Source organism: Choristoneura fumiferana, chromosome 4 (genome assembly GCF_025370935.1).
Source record: "Choristoneura fumiferana chromosome 4, NRCan_CFum_1, whole genome shotgun sequence".
In the NCBI taxonomy this organism is placed as follows: Eukaryota; Metazoa; Arthropoda; class Insecta; order Lepidoptera; family Tortricidae; genus Choristoneura; species Choristoneura fumiferana.
Genome location: NC_133475.1, coordinates 12643048 through 12666431, shown reverse-complemented (window position 1 = coordinate 12666431; position 23384 = coordinate 12643048). Strand labels below are relative to the sequence as shown.

At 37.7% G+C, this 23384-nt stretch overlaps 1 protein-coding gene across 3 annotated transcripts in view; it reads left to right on the top strand.

The window, feature by feature from the left end:
* Window positions 1-23384, top strand: part of LOC141427485 (acetylcholine receptor subunit alpha-like) — a 113326-nt gene that overhangs the window by 22601 nt on the left and 67341 nt on the right. The window contains exons 2-4 of one of the 3 annotated variants that reach the window (XM_074086989.1): window positions 5347-5501; window positions 11082-11262; window positions 13793-13908. In XM_074086989.1, coding sequence (XP_073943090.1) covers window positions 5347-5501; window positions 11082-11262; window positions 13793-13908 — 452 coding nt within the window. Of the gene's footprint in view, window positions 1-5346; window positions 5502-10847; window positions 11029-11081; window positions 11263-13792; window positions 13909-23384 lie in introns of all 3 variants that reach the window. The other 2 variants (XM_074086988.1, XM_074086990.1) reach the window with 2 other exon arrangements.

Here is a 23384-nt window from a genome sequence, read left to right as displayed (position 1 = left end):
TATAAGTTTCGCCATGTCTGTCTGTCTGTCTGTCTGTCCGTCCGCGGCTTTGCTCAGGGACTATCAATGCTAGAAAGCTGTAATTTTGCAGCGATATATATGTAAACTATGCCGACAAAATAGTACGGTAAAAAATTCTAAAAAATTTTTTTATAGGGTACCTCCCATAGACGTAAAGTGGGGAATGTTTTTTTTTCTCATCCAACCCTATAGTGTGGGGTATCGTTAGATTGCTCTTTTAAAACCATTAGGGTTTTGCAAAGAAGATTTTTCGATTCAGTGATTTGTTTGCGAAATATTCAACTTTAAAGTGCAAATTTTCATTAAAATCGAGCGTCCCCCCCCTTTAAAATCTAAATCCGGTAGATGAAAAATTTGAAAAAAATTGAAGATGATAGTAAGTGTATCAAACTTTCAATAAAAACTATAACGACTAAGTTTGCTTGAGAATTATTAGTAGTTTATCAGTAAATAGCAGTCTAAGGTATAAAATATACCTAAACTTGGAAGATTCCGTATAGAATTACGAAATCCTTAAAAAATATTACTTATTTTTTTTCGTAATGGCTACGGAACCCTATTTTGGGCGTGTCCGACTGCTCTTGGCGGTTTTAATACTGCAAAAAGCCTCATCTTTGTGTCATTAAAAAGTTTGAACAGTAAACGTATAATTTATTATAAATGTTTTAGTTTTAGTTAAAGGTTACCTTTAATATGATTTAATTAAGATTTCTATTACATAAACATAAATAGTTGTTACAATTCATTCAATTTGACAAATATTTATTCCAATTGTAGAGGCAGTATACAGAATTCACATTTGATCCTATCTCTCACTTTTTTTCGTGTTGAAGTGAAAGTTACAGATCAAAGTGAAGTTTAAATATTTGGAATTCAGTGAATAGACCCAATACTGTCCTCAGCATTAAAATAAAAAGTTACTTTGTCTCACGGAGTGAGCAAAATGCGATTTTGCTCACTGATTTCTTATAGCAAAACCTGCCTATTTGAGGTGCTGAGGTGAAAAATACTTATTGGTCGACTAAACAATCCACAAAATCTATTGTTGCACGTTATAATAACTCTTTGCGACCTGTTTAAATAGCTTAAGAAAAAACAGTTTTAATGACGACCTAAGTATTATGGGCTCTGATATGGCTGGCAAGGCCAATTAACTTTTAAATACTCTCTCCTACACGAAGAAAATATGTACACGCGTGACAGTAGGTACAATTGGCATTGATCACTTTTTTACAATGTGGTCTAATTCCAAAACCATTTCGAGGAATAGGTTTGTTAAATTATTTTATAATGTTTTAGTAAAAAAATACTAATTAATCGTGTGTATATTTGTATAATAACTTTTGACCTTTGTTTGACTTTAATCGTAAATAAACGTTATATAACTAAACCGCCTAATCCTAACACTGCCAGATGACAGAAAACACTACGTTTTATTAAATATTTGTGACTGGCAAAGATAAACGTAGTTTTTAACGCCACGGCATCTATGTTTAGCTAAAATTCCGGTAACTTCTAAATAGGGCAATAAAATTTAAAAACGTAACTAAACCAAAATCCTTCAAATAGGTGTCTTAAATTCGCCTATTTTATGAAAAAAATATATAAAAATAAACATTGTTTTTTTTTTAGACCAATGCCAATTGCCCAGCTGAGTTGTGTATGCTATATTGGCTTCAAATTACGAAGTCGAAATAAATTACATGAAAGTATTCGTATTAACCAAATATAAGAAAGTACTCATACTCACAAAAAACAGGTTATTAAAAAAATGAGATTACAGAAAAAAAATAACTATTCACATTTACATTAGAATATAGGGTTTCAGAAGGCACGTCACTCATACTCTGTTTCGGAATACAATTACGTTCGCCTAAATCTTTCTGGCACCGACAAACTTTCTTCAATCTCAATCACGAATATAACAAACAAAACTCTTGACGATTATTTTCAAGAAGAAACGTAACTAAAAAAGTAACAAAATCACTTGGCTACTTTTTCCTGTTTGTCGTAATATAAGTTTCCCGGAAAAATACGTTGTAATCAAGAAAGATATGTAGGGCCATGAAACTTACCTACTCTCATATAAAGGGAAACTTGTAAATCGCTAACGGGCTGAGGTGGGGCGGCCAACATTACAAGTCCAGGGGGAGCTCCGCTAAACATGATGGATGTCGGATTTGAGCTGTCCCCTTTTGAGTAATACTGGTAATACTTAAAATCCGCAAAAAAAGTCTAAATATGTCTCAGTGGCGCAGAGGTATTTCATTTCAGAGTATTTTGCTGCTTCAAATATTCTGTTTATACCGGAAATGCCAACTTGAACCATTTTATTACTCAAAATTTTACTTGGTACATTTTCTTGTCCGCGATTTATCGTTTTTATAATGTTTTAATGTATAATGTACAGTTTTTTATGCTGATTCGATATTTTATATTTACCACTGAAATTTGTGTCTCTACGTGGCATAAACACCCTTTCAGGTATTTAAGCAAATCTAGCCGATTTTAATCGAAAGAGGATCGCATTTACTTACATATAATATTGACGAGGAAAAGGAATAAGGATTGTTGTTTAAGCAACTTATTATTAAGTAAGTGCCAAACAAAGGATCGATTAAACGGAAAACATAAAGAGGCTTTTAAGATGTTTCACTCAATCTGAGTTACCCTTTCGCAAAATTTGCCTGACATTTTGTCTTTGTCCCGTCTTCTTCAATCCTGTCGAAGTTTGAGTGCAGTTACGAACGTTACTCCGAGGGCTTATTGACGTTTAATTTAAGACGGGTTAGCGTTACTCAGTGCAGGTATTATGCAATACCAATATTGCAAGAAGGTATCCCAAGATAGCTTTACCGCACCCATCACGTTCTTGAGAAACACGATGCATTAGTTATTAGATTTTGGACTTGCATTGCAGCTCTTGCCAGATGCTTGTCGGTTACATTTTCAGGTCGTTTCTCCGCGGCAGCATACGTAGATGTATCCTACAGCCTACGGGCTTTGTGTCCATGATCCACTAGGGAAGTACTCTCATCGCATGCGAGTAATAGTATAGAAGCATTCTGATGCCAGGAAATAGGTTGTGGAGTTTCTATCGACGTGTTTAACTAATCTACTTGCATGTAAAGAATAATGTACTTATGTGTAAATAACAGAATATTTAAAGGAGAATATATTTAAAACAGCAAAGTTGTATAGTTATGGTACGTAGGTACCTGTACTCGTGCACTGTACATAAGTTAGTTCACAATCCATACTAATATTATAAATGCGAAAGTGTGCGTGTTGTTTGTATGTTTATATGTTGTCCGTCTTTCACGTCGAAACGGAGCGACGGATCGACGTGATTTTTTAACCCGGAAAAACGCCCAGTTCCTGAGTGCGCGATAACCGAACTCTGCGTGGACGAAACTGCGGGCAATAGCTAGTTATATATAAATTTAATTTTAATAAAAAAATATTTTTAGACTACCTACTCGTGCTCCAGGTGTTAGACATCGAAATCAGTGATTCAAATATAATTTCAATTGAACACGGGCATCTGTTTTAACCATTCATGTTAGGATTCCATTGAACGCTAAAACGTGATTCGTCTCTCTGAGTGACCCCCGTTTGAGTTTATAGCTACTTCAGTCCCTGTATTCATGGCCAATCCCTCTTAGGCAAAGAGTCCGATAATTTATTTATACGCTTTCTATGTATACTGCCCCCTAATTGTTTTTTTTTAGAAATTGACCTGTTTTCTACAACTTTAAATTTATTATTTAAGTGAGTTGTTATTATTTTGACGTCTTTGTACATGAAAGGCGCCGACTTTTAATATTTTTGTTTTTGCATATTTCCATTGATAATTTTCAGTTTTCATTTTATTTTGTTAACTTCAATTAGACCGGAGAACGAATTTGTTTTCAAATCTAGAAGACAAAGTTTGTGGCCTCACGTTGGAAATTATGTACCTTCAACTTTTCGATTAAGGATAACATCATGAGGGAACTTTTACGTTTCCTGCTCCTTCCTCAAACAAATAAACGTACGCGAAGTCAGGCCAAAGATAAAGTCGGCGATTTCAAAATGAACACAAATATTTTTACTGTCGAGGTCAAATAGTTATATCTTTACACTTTATTACATTGTCGCTGTCACTTCTTGTTTGACCTTTTGTATAAAATTGACATATGGCTTACCGTGACAAAGGTACTAAAGTGTAAAGATATCTATACTAGTTATTTCTATTTATTGTATAAATAACGAAATCTAATCTATCTACCTACTTAAAAAACAAACTCAGTATTACCATGTATTATATATACTGATCTGTTGCTTTGGTATATTGGTTCCTGGTTATTTTTCCAGAGTCTAATAATATTTATTTTGGGTCCCTGGAAATTATCTTCCTGGGAGGACAAATCGAGTATTTTCGAATCTGATCACGTACACTATAAAAAAACCCTTATACATGGCATTTATGACTGGATATGTAATTATTTTACACATCATAAGAAGTTTTAATGCATTATCCTGGCGTCGGAACTATTTTCAATGTTATCTATTTGAACTGAACGCGACTCATAATAAGTATATTGCCAATTGAATTAGGATAAGGCGGGCGTTGAGTGTGTTTGATATTAAATTTAGAGTGCGTATATTTTGTCAATTATTTGACTTTAGGTATTTTGTAGAATATAAATTGTACTTTAACTATTAAATTTTATAAGAGAAATAATCAATATACCATCAAGATTCTATTACTAAAGGTCTGAAATCAGGAAAGAATCTATTTTTATTTTATTTTTATCACATAATTTTAAGTTATATTAGCAATATATCTTGTCACACGAAGGTACAGTTTGGAAAAAATTTTTTAATAAACTTTTTTCTGATTTGCCGGCCCCAAAGTGCCCTTCAACGTTTCTGTCGTTTCTGAGCCACATTAATTCATAAGTGTACTAATTTTCAATTTGGTTTACCAGTTCAGTAGATTCTGAGCAAATTTACTAGGTTTTAATAGGTGGAAAGACATAGTACAGGTGCACAGGTGATCCTGCAAGTTCCCGTTTCTTCACTCTGGTGCAATCCTGAAAAACGAAAAACTCTTGCTTGCTCCGGTCATGTAGGGTTTAATTCAGATTGCCCGAAGTTCTCCCGCGTGTTATTGTTATTATATGTATACTGCTCCGTCGATCCGGTCGATCCCAGAGGATCAAACGGGTCAGATGGCGACGATTGTTGCACCGCTCGTTCCACAATTATTCTCTGGAATTACCTACTTTCGTCGTTATGTTTGGTGTTCAATAACCTATCTTGTATTTTGTTCTCTTCCAGAATCTGAAAAATCAGATCATGACAACGAACCTGTGGGTGGAGCAGTCGTGGTACGACTACAAGCTTCGCTGGGAACCCAAGGAGTACGGTGGCGTCCACATGTTGCACGTGCCTTCAGACCACATCTGGCGGCCCGACATCGTGCTTTACAACAAGTGAGAACTCCCTTTAACATTTTACTATCTTTCTGTTCCACTAAACTGCTGAGACCTAAATAAATGGTTGGTGAAGTATCGATGCATATTCCACTCATAAATAACACATTAACTTCCGGTCTGTCGCGACTTCGATAATTTGATTTTGAACATTAGCGTCGAAGATCAAATTATCAAAGACGAATTCGGAAAGGCAGAAGAGCAATTAACAGAAACTTGAACATTAATTTATTATTTCATTGGTTGTGTTATTGCCTAAGTTTATTTTAATTAAAACGTTCTGAAGGGTGTTAAGTTTTTAAAGTATCGAAGATGTATTTTTACAATTATAAACAATTTCATAACATAAGAATATCGATTTACGTTTGATGTCTTGTCGAGTTGTTTCTTATTTAGTAATTATTGTTTAAAACTTATAAGATGCTGAAGTAAATATCGCACGCTACGATGCGCAATAATTAATATTGAAATCGATCACTGGAAAATAATAAACACAAGAAACTTATACGAAATTTACGAAGCACCGACCGACTAAGCGCATGCCTATTAAATTGCAAACAACTCAGAGCGGAAATAAATCCTCTGGTTACGAGTGTAAATATATATTTGCATATAAAGCTTTGATGTGCCATAGGAGTGGAGTATTCCAGAAAAAGTGACGACCTTTAGGCGTGCCCCAGACCCTGCGGCGGCGAAGCCTTCGTTATAACCCCACCTCTGAGGTGCGCGTTTATCTAACACGAGTGCCACATAAATGCCGGATGACTTACAATAAGTGCTACGGGAACGCTTTTGGTATACTTATCATGCGTGTTACTGAATATATACACACTTAAGTAGGGCAACTTTTCCTTTCGTAAAATTGTCTATTACGTTTACTTATCCACATGCTGCGTGAAGTGGCTTTTAATATTTAACCATTAGCGGTTCCTGGAAATATTCTGATATGTGTTTACATTATTTAAGAACTTGAGATCGATAGCGACACTTAGGTAAATTGTGATAGGTAATTTCTACTCAAATTCCCTTTGCTCGTGAAGTTGTATTGCGAATGTAGTGTAATTTACTTAACTACTTGTAAACTATTATTAATTACAAACATATTATTGATTAAAGGCAGACTCATACGTTAAATTTATATTAATAAATATTGGAAACTCATTATGCAAGTACTCGTGCCGAACAGAAGTCAGGCCAACAATTCGGTTTTGGCGCTGCTGCGGCTGCTAGCGATACAATACGCCGCTCGCAGTATCATACTAGAAGCCAAAAACTCTAGGCCTAAGTAGTACTTTTATACCTCGAAAGATATGCGTGAATAATTTCTACTTGAATGTGGCGGTAGGTACTTCTCTATTTAGTTAATATTTACATGCCTATCAGTATGCATTTGTGAGAAAGTAAAGGGAAAAGTAAGATAAACAACGTTTTTAAATCAGCACAGTATGTTTAATTCAAGCTAAAACAAGAAAAATGTATGTATGTACGTATTTATATATATATGTAAAACACAATAACATTAAAATACATAAATATTAACATTTACTGACAGAAAATCAAGTAGCAACTGGAAGAACGTAGTCTCTGCCTACCCTGTTGGGAAAGAGGCGTGATTTTATATAATATGTATTAGCTTTTGCCCGTGACTTCGTCTGCGTAGATTTTTTTATTTACACAATAAGTACTCCATATATAGGAATGAGGTTAATATGCCGCATTGCCCGTCGCATTTATAATATATATATATTATAGTATATAGTATGGATAACCTGGCCGAGGATTTTCTCGACAGATTAGTAAAGCTTGCATCAAAATCCGTTCAGCCGTTCTCACATGATGCGCGGTCAAATAAACAGACAAACAGACAAAAATTCTAAAAACTGTTGGAACCTGTTCTTTTATCGATTCTAAGTATCCCCAGCCAACTTTTTTTCGTATGTCTTACATGTACACTTTCGATCCTGTTCAGCTTTATTATAGGTATGTGTACGAGTAGATAGATACAAGATTGATAGATGTACTCGTAATGTATGTACTAACAGAAATTTTAGGAAAACAACAACTTTTATAAATGTGTCATTATTTACGTAAATAAACAGATAAACAAGTTGAACCGTGTTCGCAACAGAGATATCTCTAAACTAACGATATGAGGTAACAAACGGCTACTTATAATTAACATGGAAAGTCAATTTGACTTCACTCATAGCTGGTGGGAGTAGTTAAGCGAGTTACTCGTTTACGACCTCAATTTAAACCGTTTTAATACAAAAATATTTTACAAATGAACTAGTCTTACACACATTAGCTATTTTTAGCAATTTGTGAACACAAACAATTTTTTATCTGAACACGAATATTTCAAAATTTACTTTTAATCATACATAACTGACTACAAGCTGAGTACCGTATATGTATCAATACTTCACCATGTATATTTTAAATAAATATAGAAGTTCAATCTGTGTTTAATATAGACTTAATGTGATTGATTAATATTAGTTCGATGACATTAGTTTTATTTATCTACATAATGTTATTTTCACACCGACACCGCTCCTACACACCCGTCGTCACATTAACCCATCCCAATAATTCAAATAAATGTCCGATAAAAACACTTTTTACATGCATACTTAATGACATAAACATTTAATGGCAGAACAGCCCAAAATCAAACCGAGTCTTTGTGAGGTTATTTAAGTATTGCGCACTTTGAAAATTAAATAACATCTACTTAACCAACCGTTTCTTTTTCGATAAAATATACGTTAAATAATTTTAGAGGCTAAATTTCAAGTGCTCGATATTCAAAAATCATTCTCCAGATAGAAAATAGAGCAGAGAATAGAAACTGTGTTTCACATCGTGGTGGAGACTTAATTGCGTTTTCACATGGCGGGCTCGCGCACCGCCCGCGCGCCGCGTCGCAGCTAGCCTGCCGGCGACAAGGGTAGGGCCTCAATACCAATTTCACGTACACGTTTTTGCTAAAATCATCTCAACCGAAAACATGCAATACCATATCCAAAACATTAAAATATGAAGCGTAAATAGTAATAGGTCGCATAAATAATTACACTGGGCAATAATTTCTTGGTGCTGGTTATTCAGATTTTAAGTACTTGGGTAGGTACGGGTAAATCACAAAACATAGACGCACCGCCAATAGAGACAAATTACATGCTTGACGTTACAATAATATATGTCAAGTGTCGTTCGTCCTTATTCTCGGCGCGACAATTTTATGTGGTTTATCTGTATGTGTCGTTATTTTGTTTCAAAAATTGCAACTCCGCTAAGATTAAGACCAGTATCTTTGGAAACGACAGACAAACAATTGTCCGTAAGTGTAGTCCCCGCGGAATAATTAAGAGGGCTGCTTAGAACTTTGAAGCGGTTCGCGAGCGGTATTAAATTTTCCGTCAGTTAAGTTGTAGATGTGTAATTAGAGTGCGTTTAGTGATGCTCGTACCGACGCACGTCTGCCGTTCCATTGTTAATATTTATCGCGTAAACAAAACGCTCCATTCAGAACGAGCAATAACGCGAGCGCTTAGTCGTGCTTACCCTTCTACTCGACACACTCGATTCTTGCTATTGCTATCGCTATTATGAAATTCGTTACATACGCGCTGATTTTATTGTTCCTTATCCTTATACAAAATTTCTCGAACGTAAGCCAGATTTTTCATTATATTTAAATAAAAAAAATAAAAAAGCCACTGAAAAAGTCTCCTGTCCCTTTTTATATTAAAAAAAGCACAATTTATATTTTTGTTTTTTAGGTAGTAAGTGAGCCTACTTTTACGGATGGGTTTTTAACAATATTTGGAAGAGTGAAGTACGGACTAACAAAGTTGATAACAGACGTGCGAAGTGATCTTCACAATGTGATAAACTGCACAGTTACCGCGGTGGATCGTCTCTTACACGAAAAGGACTAAGTTCAGTTTTTGGTGAAATAGGTAAATACAAAACTTTTCAATACGTAACCCAAATACTTATCCGTCAGTCTAACAAATTTCTCTGAAAACGATATGCAGTTATAAATTTTCTTTTTCGTTATTTCAATAAAACTGGAACGTTAGCAATTGTAGAAAAGTTTCTATCGAAGTGTCACAGTTGAATTATAGCGTAGCATTAATTTTGTTCTATACCTTGAAGCGTCGGACTTTGATAAATGGTCCGGACAGCAGACATTACTCATTTCCGATCCCGGCCTGCAACCTGTGCGAACCGCTCACAACTAAGGCGCACCTTTTTGCCTCTTTCACCCTTCTCCGCTAACCCGGGACACCACTACAACTGACGGCCTCGAAGATTCTCCCGAATAGCAATTTTCTAACCCTCATTGCCATTTTCATTCCATTTCTCTTTCATTTTCACGTTTATGTAGTTACGTGGTTTTATTCGTTGTTGTTTGTTGGTGTTTTTAAATATCAAAATAAGTGATAACTAAACTTTTCGAACGCAAATAAATGTTACTGCATGTATGTGTGCCTCATGTTGTATTGTGTACCTCGTTTTTTGTTGTTTTATTACCCGTCAATGGAAAAGCCAAAAGGAATGGTTATGATTTTAGCGGTCTATGTATTATTGACCAGTCGAAACGAACGGTGCGTAGAGCTCTGAGCAGAAAAATTCGTGTCGGCGCGTAAGTACTCGATATGACAGATACATCGAAGAGCGGGGTCACGCCAATGCAGTTATCTTAGGTAGGTAAATCTTAAAAGCTTCTGGGTTAAAGCTTCTTGCCTTAAATTTTATTTATCACCGCATTGAAAGTTCTAAGCGTTCACAATAGAGTCGGAATAATGATCGCTTGAGCACAATGGAGCGCACTCAACAATCTAACGGCGCACACAATTGGGAGTCAGAATTTAAATTTAAAAAGAAATGTAAACGACCAATTAAACGGTAGAAAAATGATGACAGTGATATACCGCGAATGGAAATTAATTTCCAGTAGGTCGTTTCAACTACTACTCTACGCATCAAACATGCAAACACTGCGTACTATTCGATCACTCAGCACACTTGTTCACACATTTCACAGCTACGTCATCAGAGTTATCTTAAAATAAATAATCAACGTACCATCTACTTTTGTACTGAAACCGTAACTATACTAAAACAAGTTGAATTGTATTCAAAGTAGAGTAGGTATCACTAATACCTGATCTGATTACCGCGTGAGCCGCGCGGCGGCGGCGACGCGAGCCCTGACGGCGCGGTAGCTGTGACGCGACACACATACGCACCTGTATGCAGTTGACGACACGACACCCAGCGGCGACTGATAGGAGCCGCGAGCCGGCTTGTAAATGTGCGTTAACATTGCAGTGCTGACGGCAACTTCGAGGTAACGTTGGCGACCAAGGCGACCATCTACCACCAGGGGCTGGTCGAATGGAAACCGCCCGCAATTTACAAGTCTTCCTGTGAAATAGACGTGGAATATTTTCCGTTCGACGAGCAAACATGCGTTCTTAAGTTCGGTAGCTGGACGTACGACGGATTCAAGGTAATTGCGCGGAGCTCCCCACCGCTCTCGCTGACCACTCTGTTTGTCCGCAGCGCCGACGGCAACTACGAGGTGACGCTGATGACCAAGGCCACGGTCTACTACAACGGCATGGTGGTGTGGCAGCCGCCCGCCGTCTATAAGTCCTCCTGCTCGATCGACGTCGAGTTCTTTCCTTACGACGTGCAAACCTGTGTGCTTAAGTTAGGCAGCTGGACGTATGACGGCTTCAAGGTGACGCCCCGCTGTAGGCTGCTTGGCGCCGAGCGCGGGCCGTAGCCGTAGGGCCCCGCCCCGGCCGATGTCCATGCAATAGCTTGTTGGCTCGAACGTAATTCGTCGTGTAATTATCATTACTTTTCTGTCCATGTGGTATGTTTTACTCACTTTTACTTATTGACTGTAAGACGGTGCTAGCGTAGAGGTGTAGAGCGCGCGTTTTGTGCCGCCCGCTCCTCGCCCACAGCTCGCTCCATTAGCTCTGACATGTTGCAAGTTAATTTTTCTATTGCGATGGTGATGTAATAATGTTTTAAAGTATGTGGAGTAGCAGTATGTCAACGTGCGTGACCACGAATGCTCCAGAATATCCTCGGCCGGTTCCACTTAGCTCGATCGGCCTCCCTCGCTCGACACGGAAAGGTATAAAATTCCGACTGCCAGGTGATATGGGATGCAATCAATTCACTCGATCCGTTTCCCCTCCGACACATCCCGCCCCGCCTGAGTCTATCCACGCTCTGCGAGTACCAACTTGACAAACTAAATCAAAGTATCAAGGAGAGTAGCGAATGGCTACGTCCACCGAGACCCGCAGCGCTGGGTGACGCGGCCGGGGCTCACACCCTACCTAGCTGGCTCCGCTCGCGCCACACACACACACACGTACACGTCCTCGATGATGCTTGCTGCATGCTCCCTACTATCGATGTACACTCGACTCACCGCATGCCTCCGGCTTCATTCCACCCACTTGCATTCCCGATCACGGCGGCCGCCCGCCCGGACCGCGGACACGGCTCTGACACAGCTTCACACGATACCTTACACGCGAACAGGTTAAGCACAGCACGTTGTCAATAATCAGATGTGACGTTCACACTGAAGGCTCTGTCTTACACTTTCGAGCATATAAACAGTCATCACGTTGCATATTTTATACCTTTCCCTCTTAGCGACATCGTAGTGGCTGTAAGAATATGATGTCGCCAGTCGTCCATTGCATGATACCTAATCATTCCAAAACAAGTAATCCTACTCAAAGCCCAGACACAGTTCATAGTGCACAATATCTAAGCTAGATGTTAAGAATCCTAGAGTGAACGATGCGACGGTTGAAGCGAAGACGATGGCCCATCGCCTCTTTTCAATCGTGGCTACGTTTGTTGCATGCTCCACTTAATAAAACTTTGCGCCTGGTGCCAACACTCGTGTATCTAGTATAGTAGTGATCGCTCGCTATGTTCGCTGCCTGCGGAGGTGACAAACGACATGTGAGTGGTGGCACGCGGTGCGAGAGGCCGCCGGGCGCCGCCGCCGATGCTGGCCGATGCCCGGCGGCGGCGGCCCCACCCGGCGCGTCCGCGCGACACACACACGCGACGGAGCCGGCGCTCCCGAATCCTTTACAGATTTGATGTCGAACCGCACTCTTTAGCGAAATGCCTTGTAAAAATAATGTTGTCGAGTGCAATACAATACGCCACCGGACAAACAAGAGGCCGACTCCATCCTTAACTCACACGACGTCTCCAAACCAAATCTAATGTTTTACTCGGTGTTCTCTGTGTTTTGCGCGCTGAAACCTACTTCGCATGATTCGGGATATTGATGTTTTTGACATTGGTTCTTCTGTGTTTATGGTTGATGATATGCTGTATTGAACGAATATTACAACATTTTATCTGCGTATTTTTAATTTTGTTGAGACAGGTACATCCCACTTGGCACACTCTGTGGTATGTGGTTTTAGAGTTTCTTCGAAGGTCACCTTGAATACGTTAATACGCAGTAAAGTACCTTAGTTTTGTTGGTACTAGCTGCTTAGCTTCACTTGAAGTCAGTCTACGATTACAGCGTTATAACTAATTTGCAAAATTATGTTTAGGTTTTAGTGAACTGTACACATTGTGTGACAGGGTGCATGTATCGCATTAATAAAATGAAACTAAATAGGATGTATTGTTAACAATAATTAAACTAGAATAGTGATAATAAAAATATAAAACTATAGACAACAGGAGCAACAATAATTGCGCACTTGCTTAGGTAACTTATACGACAACGACATGCAGCCACGCGCGACGACACCTGTGCAATTAAATCGATATTAACAATGAATTAAGTACGGAATTATTCTTGCTCTACGTGTTTATACTTTTAAAATTAAAATAAAGCTTTAAGTGTTTAATAAACAAGGGTATTAATTACTATGATTATTAACGAAATATTATCTAGATTATGATCATTTCTTAAGCTCTTATCCAATAATTAGTAGTGGATTACGAAATGCTGTTTTGCAATATCTTTAAAGTCGTGTTACCTATCAAGAATGCAACAGTTACAAGTACATTCAAACGTACAACAAAATGTTTTCTGGACCATTTCTGCAGGTATAATAATCTAAATTCACTTCCTGTATACGAGTAGAACTACTAAGTAGTAGCTAGCTAAATGGGAAAATATCTTGTTGCCCCAGGTTGATCTAAAGAGCAATATAACTTTAAATCGTGAATAACATGCGTGCGCCTGTGTATGTATGCAGGTGGACCTGAGGCATATGGACGAGCAGGCTGGCAGCAACATCGTGTCTGTCGGCGTGGACCTGTCAGAATTCTACATGTCCGTGGAGTGGGACATCCTGGAGGTACCCGCGGTGAGGTTAGTCCGGCACGAACGAGCCAATCTAATGGTCAGTTGTTAGGTATTCTTTTACTGCGAAATCGTGGGTTTCATGTCTGTGTCAATAGTAGGTACATTATTGCCGAGGCCGGGAAAATGCAATTTGTGGATGAGTAGGTAAAGTTTTGCGAAGCGTAGTTAAGTCCGTCAATAAATACGAATCCACGAATTGCCATTTCCGCTGAGGTAATATAGTGCTTTTCTCCAATAATGCGAGGAAATAAAGCAAAATTTTTAAAATATTAAATTAAATGCTTGGGCACGATTTTTAAATTTAAAGTTTTTGCCTTTATACTTTCCCGCGATACTTGTTTCATTTTACCGTGTATGACACGACTCATAATGCAATTAAAAATATAAATTTAAATGCAATGAAGCTGTTCATAGCTAAATCACAGTTTATAGTTGTACTAAACGCGAACTCGAAATATTAAAAAAAGAGTGAAACTGTTTGAGACATTTTTAAATACGACGTTTCTCTCTAAATTAAATCTCAGTCTAGGAATTAAAAAAAAACCGGTACAAGGAATTTGATCTTCACGAATATTTGGCTGTTTGGATTCATCGTAGTCAAACAAAACGTGCATTTAAAAAGTAAAAAAAAAAACTATACAGTAATGGAATGTCATACGATTTCCCGGCCGCTCAAGAACTCCGTTTACTATATTTGCAACTGTTAGGCGGTCATTTCCGAGCATATGGGAGAAATAGTACATTATTGCAGAGGCCGGGGAAAAAGCAATTCGTGGATGAGTAGAGTTTGACGGACGAATCCACGAATTTCCATTTCTGCTGGGGTATATATAGTGCTTTTCTAAGGCACAATAATGTGAGGAAATAAAGCAAAATTATTAAAATATTAAATTAAGTGCTTGCGAAACTTGAAGTTGTTGCCCTTATATTTTCCCGCGATGCTTTTTTTTGAAGTACACGACATGACTCATAATTTATTTATTTTAATGTTATTTCATTAGAAATAATAATGTAATAAAAAAAATATTTTCACGACGCAAAATTTGTCCGAAAATTAAAGCATTTTATGTATACTCGTAAAAGTTATAAATGACGCATTCTCATTGGTCAATTTAATTTCAAATGCAGCAGACGATTACTTTTGATTGGTCCGATTGTCGTTTCAGCACGCCGGGAATTAAATTCTGAAATATATTCTAAAGAGTCGTATCGTACTATGAAATATATATATTGATACGACCTGTTACCGTAATGTGTTACATTGTTGTCGTGTTTTGCGAACCATAAATGAGTCAGCTGTTAAATGTACGTACTGGCGTACGTATATTGGCGGTTTTGGGCATTGGATTTAGGTTATCTATGGCCACATTTTCGAGCAGGTGTCGTGAAAATAATATCGCCTCGCCTATTAATGTTTTTGAGGGCTTGCTCCGGTGAAACATTTTTATTATTATTAAGTTTCAATGAAACTGTGTTTAACATATCCTGAAACAAATGTGACGCTGATATGGGTAATCTTAGCCTGAAACCGGCATTCAGGCTGTGCGAGTTTAGTAAGAAAATAATATTTAGCTAGACAATGCCAATTGTTGCATTGCAGCAAAACATGGAAAGTTACCTAAAGATAGACTACAATGAATATTATTAATGCAAGCCTAATTCAATCAATCAGCACCTATTTTAATGATGACCATCTGAAATAAATTAATAAAAAAATCGATTTTTTGGACCAAATCAAACTGATTGTTTTAAATCGATAGATACGTACAAGTACTAATAATGGGCCGCCCAAGTACTTAGACTTACCAGTATTTAATAGAAGAGTAAAAGGGATGGTAGGGTACGAACTTCGAATATCTAATATTATGGTGTCCTTTTTGTTTTCCATGATTAGATCTAGATATTGAAAATACGAACTTAACAAGCAAAACGGAAAACATCGATGAATTTTCAAAAAAATCTATATTTTTATCATCGATTTGAACCTTTACAAAACTATCACACTATTTAAAATCCTGGTTGTATCGGCATCTGTTTCTTCTTAAGATTTGTAAAAGAGACATGGCGAAGGTCCGCAAATCGCTATGCCATTAAGGCAGCGTATCCATTACCACAATAAGAATGAAACGTCGAATATGTATTTAGTTATTTTTCTTAAGACGACGAAAATGATTCGTTGAGCCACATCGCAGTGCGCACAATGAGAAAATATCTTGGTAATTTATTTTCACTTACGACGGTCGACGCCGCGCTCGAGAAGTAAGCAAAAATTACCCTGGTATTAACTGTTATTTATTTTTGATGGAATAGTCTTTGTTTACTACTCAGAACTAAGTAAACGCGAGGACGGAGACTGTAAGAACTGTTTGCTTTTCCGTTTTGCAACGGCTAGCTACAATTTGTTTTATTTTGTTCCTTTGAGAATAAATGCACTATGTTTGTTTAAGTTAAGATTAGAAATAGATAGTAGTTGAAAAAAAAAACTCATATTAGGGTAAGTGTACCAGTGAATGAGCACATAAGGAATTTTTCGACTTCGAAAATTAAGTTTAGACAGTTGGGCACGGTTTATTTAAAATATTACTTTTTGTATAGCAAAACCAACTACTCTAGTTGGCTAACATCACCATTATTCAACAGGTATTACTGCACAATTTGAAGGTATAGCACTATTTATGGGAAAAAATGGAAAATCACCAGTGAATGAACGCAAAATTCTAGTGAATGAACAAATGGAACCAATGAATGAACAACTTTAAATATGGTGTTTTGAATTAATTTAGGTGTTTTAAATAAAAATACAAAAGTGACGTTATATTAACACAACTACATTCAATATATTTATTTGGTCGATTCCATGTCCTAAATTAATTAAAGTACAAAAAGTGACTTTGTTCATTCTCTGGAAAACTTGAACCAGTTAATGAACCTATATTTTACGTTTGTGCGAATAACCTGCCCTAACCTAACCTGGCCTTCCGGTAGATAATATATTTGGATCAATGTCACCGAAAACGAAATCTTAATATGACTACTAGAACAAAAGATATTGCACAAAAACAAAATGCTGCAGTCCTAGTGAATGAACACTCCCGGCCATTTTGGAGTACAGTAGAGTAAAACACTGGATTAAAAGGTATTATTGATTGTAAACAAATTACTTTAAACTGTATATTAAACTAACAGGGCTTCAAGGCTTAAAAAAAATGCCCAATGAATGGTAGATGCGGACAAATGCAGTTACACATTAGAAGTATACTAACTTTCCTTCTTCGTTACTGCTGCTCCATAGAAAAAATGTACAACAGACGTACGGTACGTCCATTTTACGTCGTCGCCAGTTCAAAAGTATTGCTTAGGGGTCGAAGTAAATTTACCAGAACCTAACAAGTAATGGTGCTAATCGAAAAAAAAATACGAGGCATATTAGAAGGTTCCTCTTGTTTACGCATATTTTTTTATGTCATTATTCTATTTTGCATAATCTGTTTACGCATAATAGTATTTATGCCGAAACTGTTTTTCGCATAACAGTTTACGCAGAATTCTCTTACGCATAACCAATATAAGCCGAATGGGCTTTACGCATAATTTGTGAATTCCGAATATTGTTTAGGCAGAAAATTATTCACGCATAAATTAGTTACGCAGAAAGTTACTTTCGCATACTTAATGTAACTTTGAATATTGTTACCACCAATTTTATGTCTGGAAAGCAAATATTCATATGAGTTTAACGACTCTGAGGCGCTGCGGAGCTCCTATTCCGCCTAGTTATGGCCTAACCTAACCTATAGTTGAGCAATCACGTTACCTGGGTCTTCTTTATTGCGAGGGCCTCCGCCCCCCCGTCCGCCCTTTACTGTTTCGCCTATCCAAGTATCAAATATTCATGTTTTTGTTCAAAACCTTCGTAGGATTGTTTGTTTTGGGCTTCACCCCCCCAATACGCATAAGCCCGTGCCTCTTTTATTGGTGGTTGTTCGTTCCATTACAAATACAATTCTACCTTAATAACCTATTTTTGTAGTCATCAATAGTAATAAGGTAATTTATTTTCGGACATAGATTTGGACAGGATTTCGGTCTATCAAAATTCGGCTAAATTACATATATACTAAACAAGATTATGCATAATAAAATTCGGCCATGTTAATATTATGCTAAAATAAGTTCGGGTAAACCATTATTCGGCTTATACAGAATGATGCCGAACTAACTTTCGGCAAGTTTCGGCGTAAATAAATGATGCGAAACCTGTTATGCGTAATCAGTTTCGGACATTTAAAAGTATGATTGGTTATTTGGAGTCTTTTTGTATTTTTTATTTCAACTCCAAATTTTGTTACTTTTACGGGTATTTACTGGTAAAGAATTTTGTAAGTTTCTAATATGGGTGCCATCTATTTGGCATACTTTTTAATATCGAAAATACAAACTGAGACATGGATACACAGAAAAACCAGAAAAAGAGACCAGCGCTGGGAATCGAACCCAGGTCCTCAGCAATCCGTGCTGCTAACCTAAATTTTTCTTTTTTTCGGCATATTACGATGTGCCCGGCTAGGAATATCGACGAATGCGTTGCTCTAATCGATCTGCCGTATTGTTTCTCAGGCAAATCGTGATATGCCTGGGCAACTTTTAGGCATATCATGAAATAGGGATTTCGTGATCTGGCGGATTTTACGATCGGGCGCCGACATATACAACAAACAATGTAAGCTACATAAATAAAAATCTTGCTCCTGGTTCATAATTAGGTACTCGTGTTAAATTAAAAACGTCAGAAGCACGACGTGACTAAGCATTTGCTGTTGTTTATACAATTCCTCTCAAGACAGTAACTTCCGTGCCCTTTGTTGGCATTTCACAATTAGGAGGTGGCGTAATCCATCTACTGCTAACATAGAAATATGCCAGATTAGACTCTCGTAAATTAATAATTTACAATATGCCGAAGGCACGACCGGCTCAAAGACTGCGGCAGTTGCCGTGCTAACTCCTTTGTATGCTGCTGTTAGCGAGTTTTACACCATTAATAAAGTTTATACTTAAATTATTCTTTTGACCAAATTTCAAATCAATCCAAGCGCTAAAATAAAAATACACTTGAACATGTGAATCGATTATAATGACGTGTCGTTATAATCAATCACACCCAGACGTGTCTGTACATACCAGCAGTATAGTTAGCTCGTTTTGCCACTACTCTATTGAGTAATTCATAAATAATTTGAGTTAACTTCAATACCTCTGAGGAATACTTGCTCAATTGTCCCCTCTGTATCGTAACCGGCATACCTACATAAAACATGGAATTGCAACTACGCTACGTGCTACTGAATAAGTACCTGCGATACCTAAATGCTTCTGCATGCTGCGACACGATTAAAAGAAAGATTTTTTTGAAACGCGTCACAGTCATACTCCTCTGACATGGGGCCCGCACCCCCAGCTCGATACAGCCGTAGATAAGTTGAGCTGTTTTGACTCGCACAGGTCATACAACGCGACGAGTGAGCTCGCAGTCCTCCACTGCGAGCTATCCTTGGCTCTCGGGAAGAGTCGTTATAAAGCCAACATCACTTACTTCGACATCACTTTTACGTCGTGTATCCGCTTTGCTACGTTAAGCCTTGCTCTAAGGGCCCCATTCGCCGCCCTTATCACGAAATACACCCCTTTAAAACGGAACGTGGCTCAAACTCGGTTCATCTAACTTTCCCTTACGGTATGAGACGTACAGCCGTAATACGTCGATACGAGTCTAACAGCAGAGCCGGTACTAATATAATTTATGAGCTGCGTATAAATTGAAATAAGACGAGACCACTCGTAAAACCAAGTGCATTGAAACTAGGGCTATAAACAAAATTACCTTACGGTTCTGCAATGCGCTTAACTTAACTAAAGCCAAGCCACGCTAGGTGAAAGCAAAACAGGAGAATCCACTTTGAAACGCCTCCGGCATTATCCTTTATGTAATTACTCCGTCGTCCCTGCAATCGTTTTTCATTCTACGTCGGTCTATATAGCGCTCATATTTCAATGGTCTTGGCCCAGAATGGGTTCTCGAAGTAATGTTTGTACACCGACTTTGCTTTTCATTCAACCAGCTTCAATATTTTCACTTCACAAGTACCTGCTTGATACTGTGCCGAGGAAGTTCATTTAGTTTGATACTACATTCAGCATTAAGTGATCGAATCTCGAGTTGATTGAGAACTTCACGCATACAAGTGCAGAGGTTTCTGTGATGACTTTTTTCACCGTAAAGGTCGTGGTAAATTTCAAATGCAATTTCGTTCACAAATGACGAAAAAGTCTCAGGCCATATAGGCCAACCACGGCTGCTGATTGCTTATACTGCCTGTTTCTCATTTGGATTGAAAAAAAAAAACATGTATCTAAGTGACTTTATTATAAGTAATAATTCTAAATAAAAATTAATGTCATGTTAGCCTATGTAAATCCTCCAAAGTTTCACGGACAATTCGTACCAAGTCAATGTTTTACGAATTCTCATAGCGTTCACGCCACTTGAGATTGCATTCCGGCGTCGAGCCCCCGCAAGCTGCGCTGAGCTGGGATCAAGCGCCGCATGGAAGTAATGGGATCAGTATCGGCTACGGACGACACTTATTGCGTACCTACTCGCAAATTACGACTGCCGCATGCCCCCGGTCATCTACCTTCGAAGGACAAACTGCTTTACGGAATAAAATTAATCAGAGGAATACAATGTCGCGTGAGTGAAAACCTAAGGCGCGCGGGGTCCCTAGTTATAGACTATCCTATATACTTAACAGTATTCTAAGAAAAGTGTACACTCGTAGTTCCCGCGGGCGCACGATGAATGAATTCTTTGCAGACAAAGTCACGGACAACAGCTAGTAGACATGTATATATAACACTGTAACAAAATTAATTGTTCAGAAAATTAGAGAATTTTGGTTCTTAATTACTATATTTCACTCATGTTAAGCGCAAACACGAAATAGTGTACATTTAAGTGTATACAGTATACAGTGTAGACATCAATTGTGGGAGGAAATAAAAACGATGAAATTTATATGTCGCTTATTATTAGATCTGTGATTGAAAAAAAATGTACGATCCGCTTTTATTGAAGCTGAGAAGTCCAGTATAGCCTAAACTTTCGCCAATTTCGTTACAGTGTGAACTAACGAAACACATCATGAAGTAACGAAAGTGGCGAAAGTATTGCACCCAGAGGAGCTAGTCGGCAACATCATCACGTGTGGAAAGGGGAGTCGATTCCGTACCTACTTTGTCTGCTCCACCGTTACGCCTCAATGGAAGCATACCTCACTTCATAATTTGATTAAAGACATTGTTAAAGTATGATTAATTTGTTGAGGTATTGGCTAAGTGTCGTTCCTTAGGCACCGAAAAATTATTTGAGAGAAACAACATCCCGTTGATTAGTTGTATATCCTGACAAGTTGACAATCGCGCGGTTTGTAGGAATTACAGAATTGGACAACGTGATTGATGGTTTTTTGTAAGACGGCGTCTGATTGGTGTTGTGTTGCTTTATGGCCCTTAATAAACGCTCTTTAACTGCCCAGGCTTCTTATAGAATACAAGCCGCAGCCAACATTAAGTACATAGAGATAAGGACATCTTTTGGTAAATTTACTATTATAAATTTATAACGCTAAGTGCATAAATCTGAAATATGGTGATCACTCTCCAGATTTGTGCACTCACCCTAATAAATTTGTCGTTGAAAATAAGCGACGCGTTAATTAGACGGAGTATATAACTCTGGAGGATGACTGAACTGAACTGTATCATTATATAAGTTCAACGCTTGGAAAATATATTGTGCTATTTTTAAACCACTCTGTTACACTTATTCAAATACCAGACATGTAGGTACTATTTATGTCACGTTATGATTAAGTATGACAGGTAAGAAGCATATCGGATTTCTACATTGAGTATGGTTAGGGATAGAGAACTCCATTGCGATGACATGACAGACAAGTTATGAAATGAAGAACTAACTTTAACCATTCTAAATGTGTTAAGAACCGATTTCGGACGAGCCATAACACAATACGGTACAATGGTGTGTCAGGCATGACAGTGTGACGAATCACCATGCGCATAATCGTGCTTATAATGTAACAATGCCTTAAGGCGAAATACTTATACGGGCAGCCTTTACTAAGCTCTTTACCTATACGGATTCCACAGATTTCTCCCAGGTTTTACAATACGACCTATATCTACTTACGTCTGTCACATTGCTATGTTTATAAACTTAATTTTTTTATGACGAAATCCTTCGAAAACTACGTTTTATCAATTTTTTATATTATAATCAGACGTTCACTAATAGTTATTTGTGCAACAAGAGAGCAACGTTGTTTTTTGTTGCGAGTGTTGATTCAAACACACAAGATGCAAAAAAACGTTGGTCTCGTGTGACACATATAAATTTTTACCTCAGCAGTGAGAATATAATTTAAATGTAACATAAGAATAAAACCACATAAACCTACCTGTTTACAAAACAAACACATTTTTTTTAATAAAATCCGATTATTAAGAAACAAATATAATAATCACATTTCAAACCCTTGCTCAAAAATTATACGAACAATCGCTATTACATCCTTAAAAATTCACCAGATAGTTAAGAATGCCAAACATTGTTGAAAAGCGGTAGGTAAATAGAGGTTTTGAATTCGGAACAAAAAAGTGTCCAGTAGGTACAATACAAATCTCATACTCGTAACATGCATTGTAATTTGAACTTAGAATTCTTGTAAAATATGTCGTACATATTTTTTAATACTGCAAAAAGCCTCATCTTTGGGTCATTAAAAAGGTTGAACAATAAACGCATAATTTTCAATATGTCTTTTTTATGATTTTCAATACAATACAATACAAACATGCTCGGAAATGTATGCGTTAATATCACGAAATGGAGACATGAAGTTTCTCATTTATGGCTCCCTACCACCTCCCTACATAACTTCTTGGCCTAGGCCATGAAGTATGTATGAAAATCCATTATTGTCCGCTGCTCTAACTTTTTAAATTTGCTTACTAACATTAAACTGACAAAGGAAAAATTACGAACAGCCAACCACCACTACTCTGTAAGCATTTGTGATACTGCGATGCGATGCGAAGCGATGCGATGCGATGCGAAGCGATGCGATGCGAAGCGATGCGAAGCGATGCGATGCGATGCGATGCGATGCGATGCGATGCGATGCGAAGCGATGCGATGCGATGCGAAGCGATGCGATGCGATGCGATGCGATGCGATGCGATGCGATGCGATATGGATCCTCACATTGTTTGAGAAAAGCACTATACAAACCTCGGCCAGAACAGGGATTGCTGGACTCGTTTCGTTCGTTCGTTCGTCTACCCCGAACTCGTCCATCAATCCCTTACTTCATGGCCTCTGCAGTAATGTACTATTATTGCAC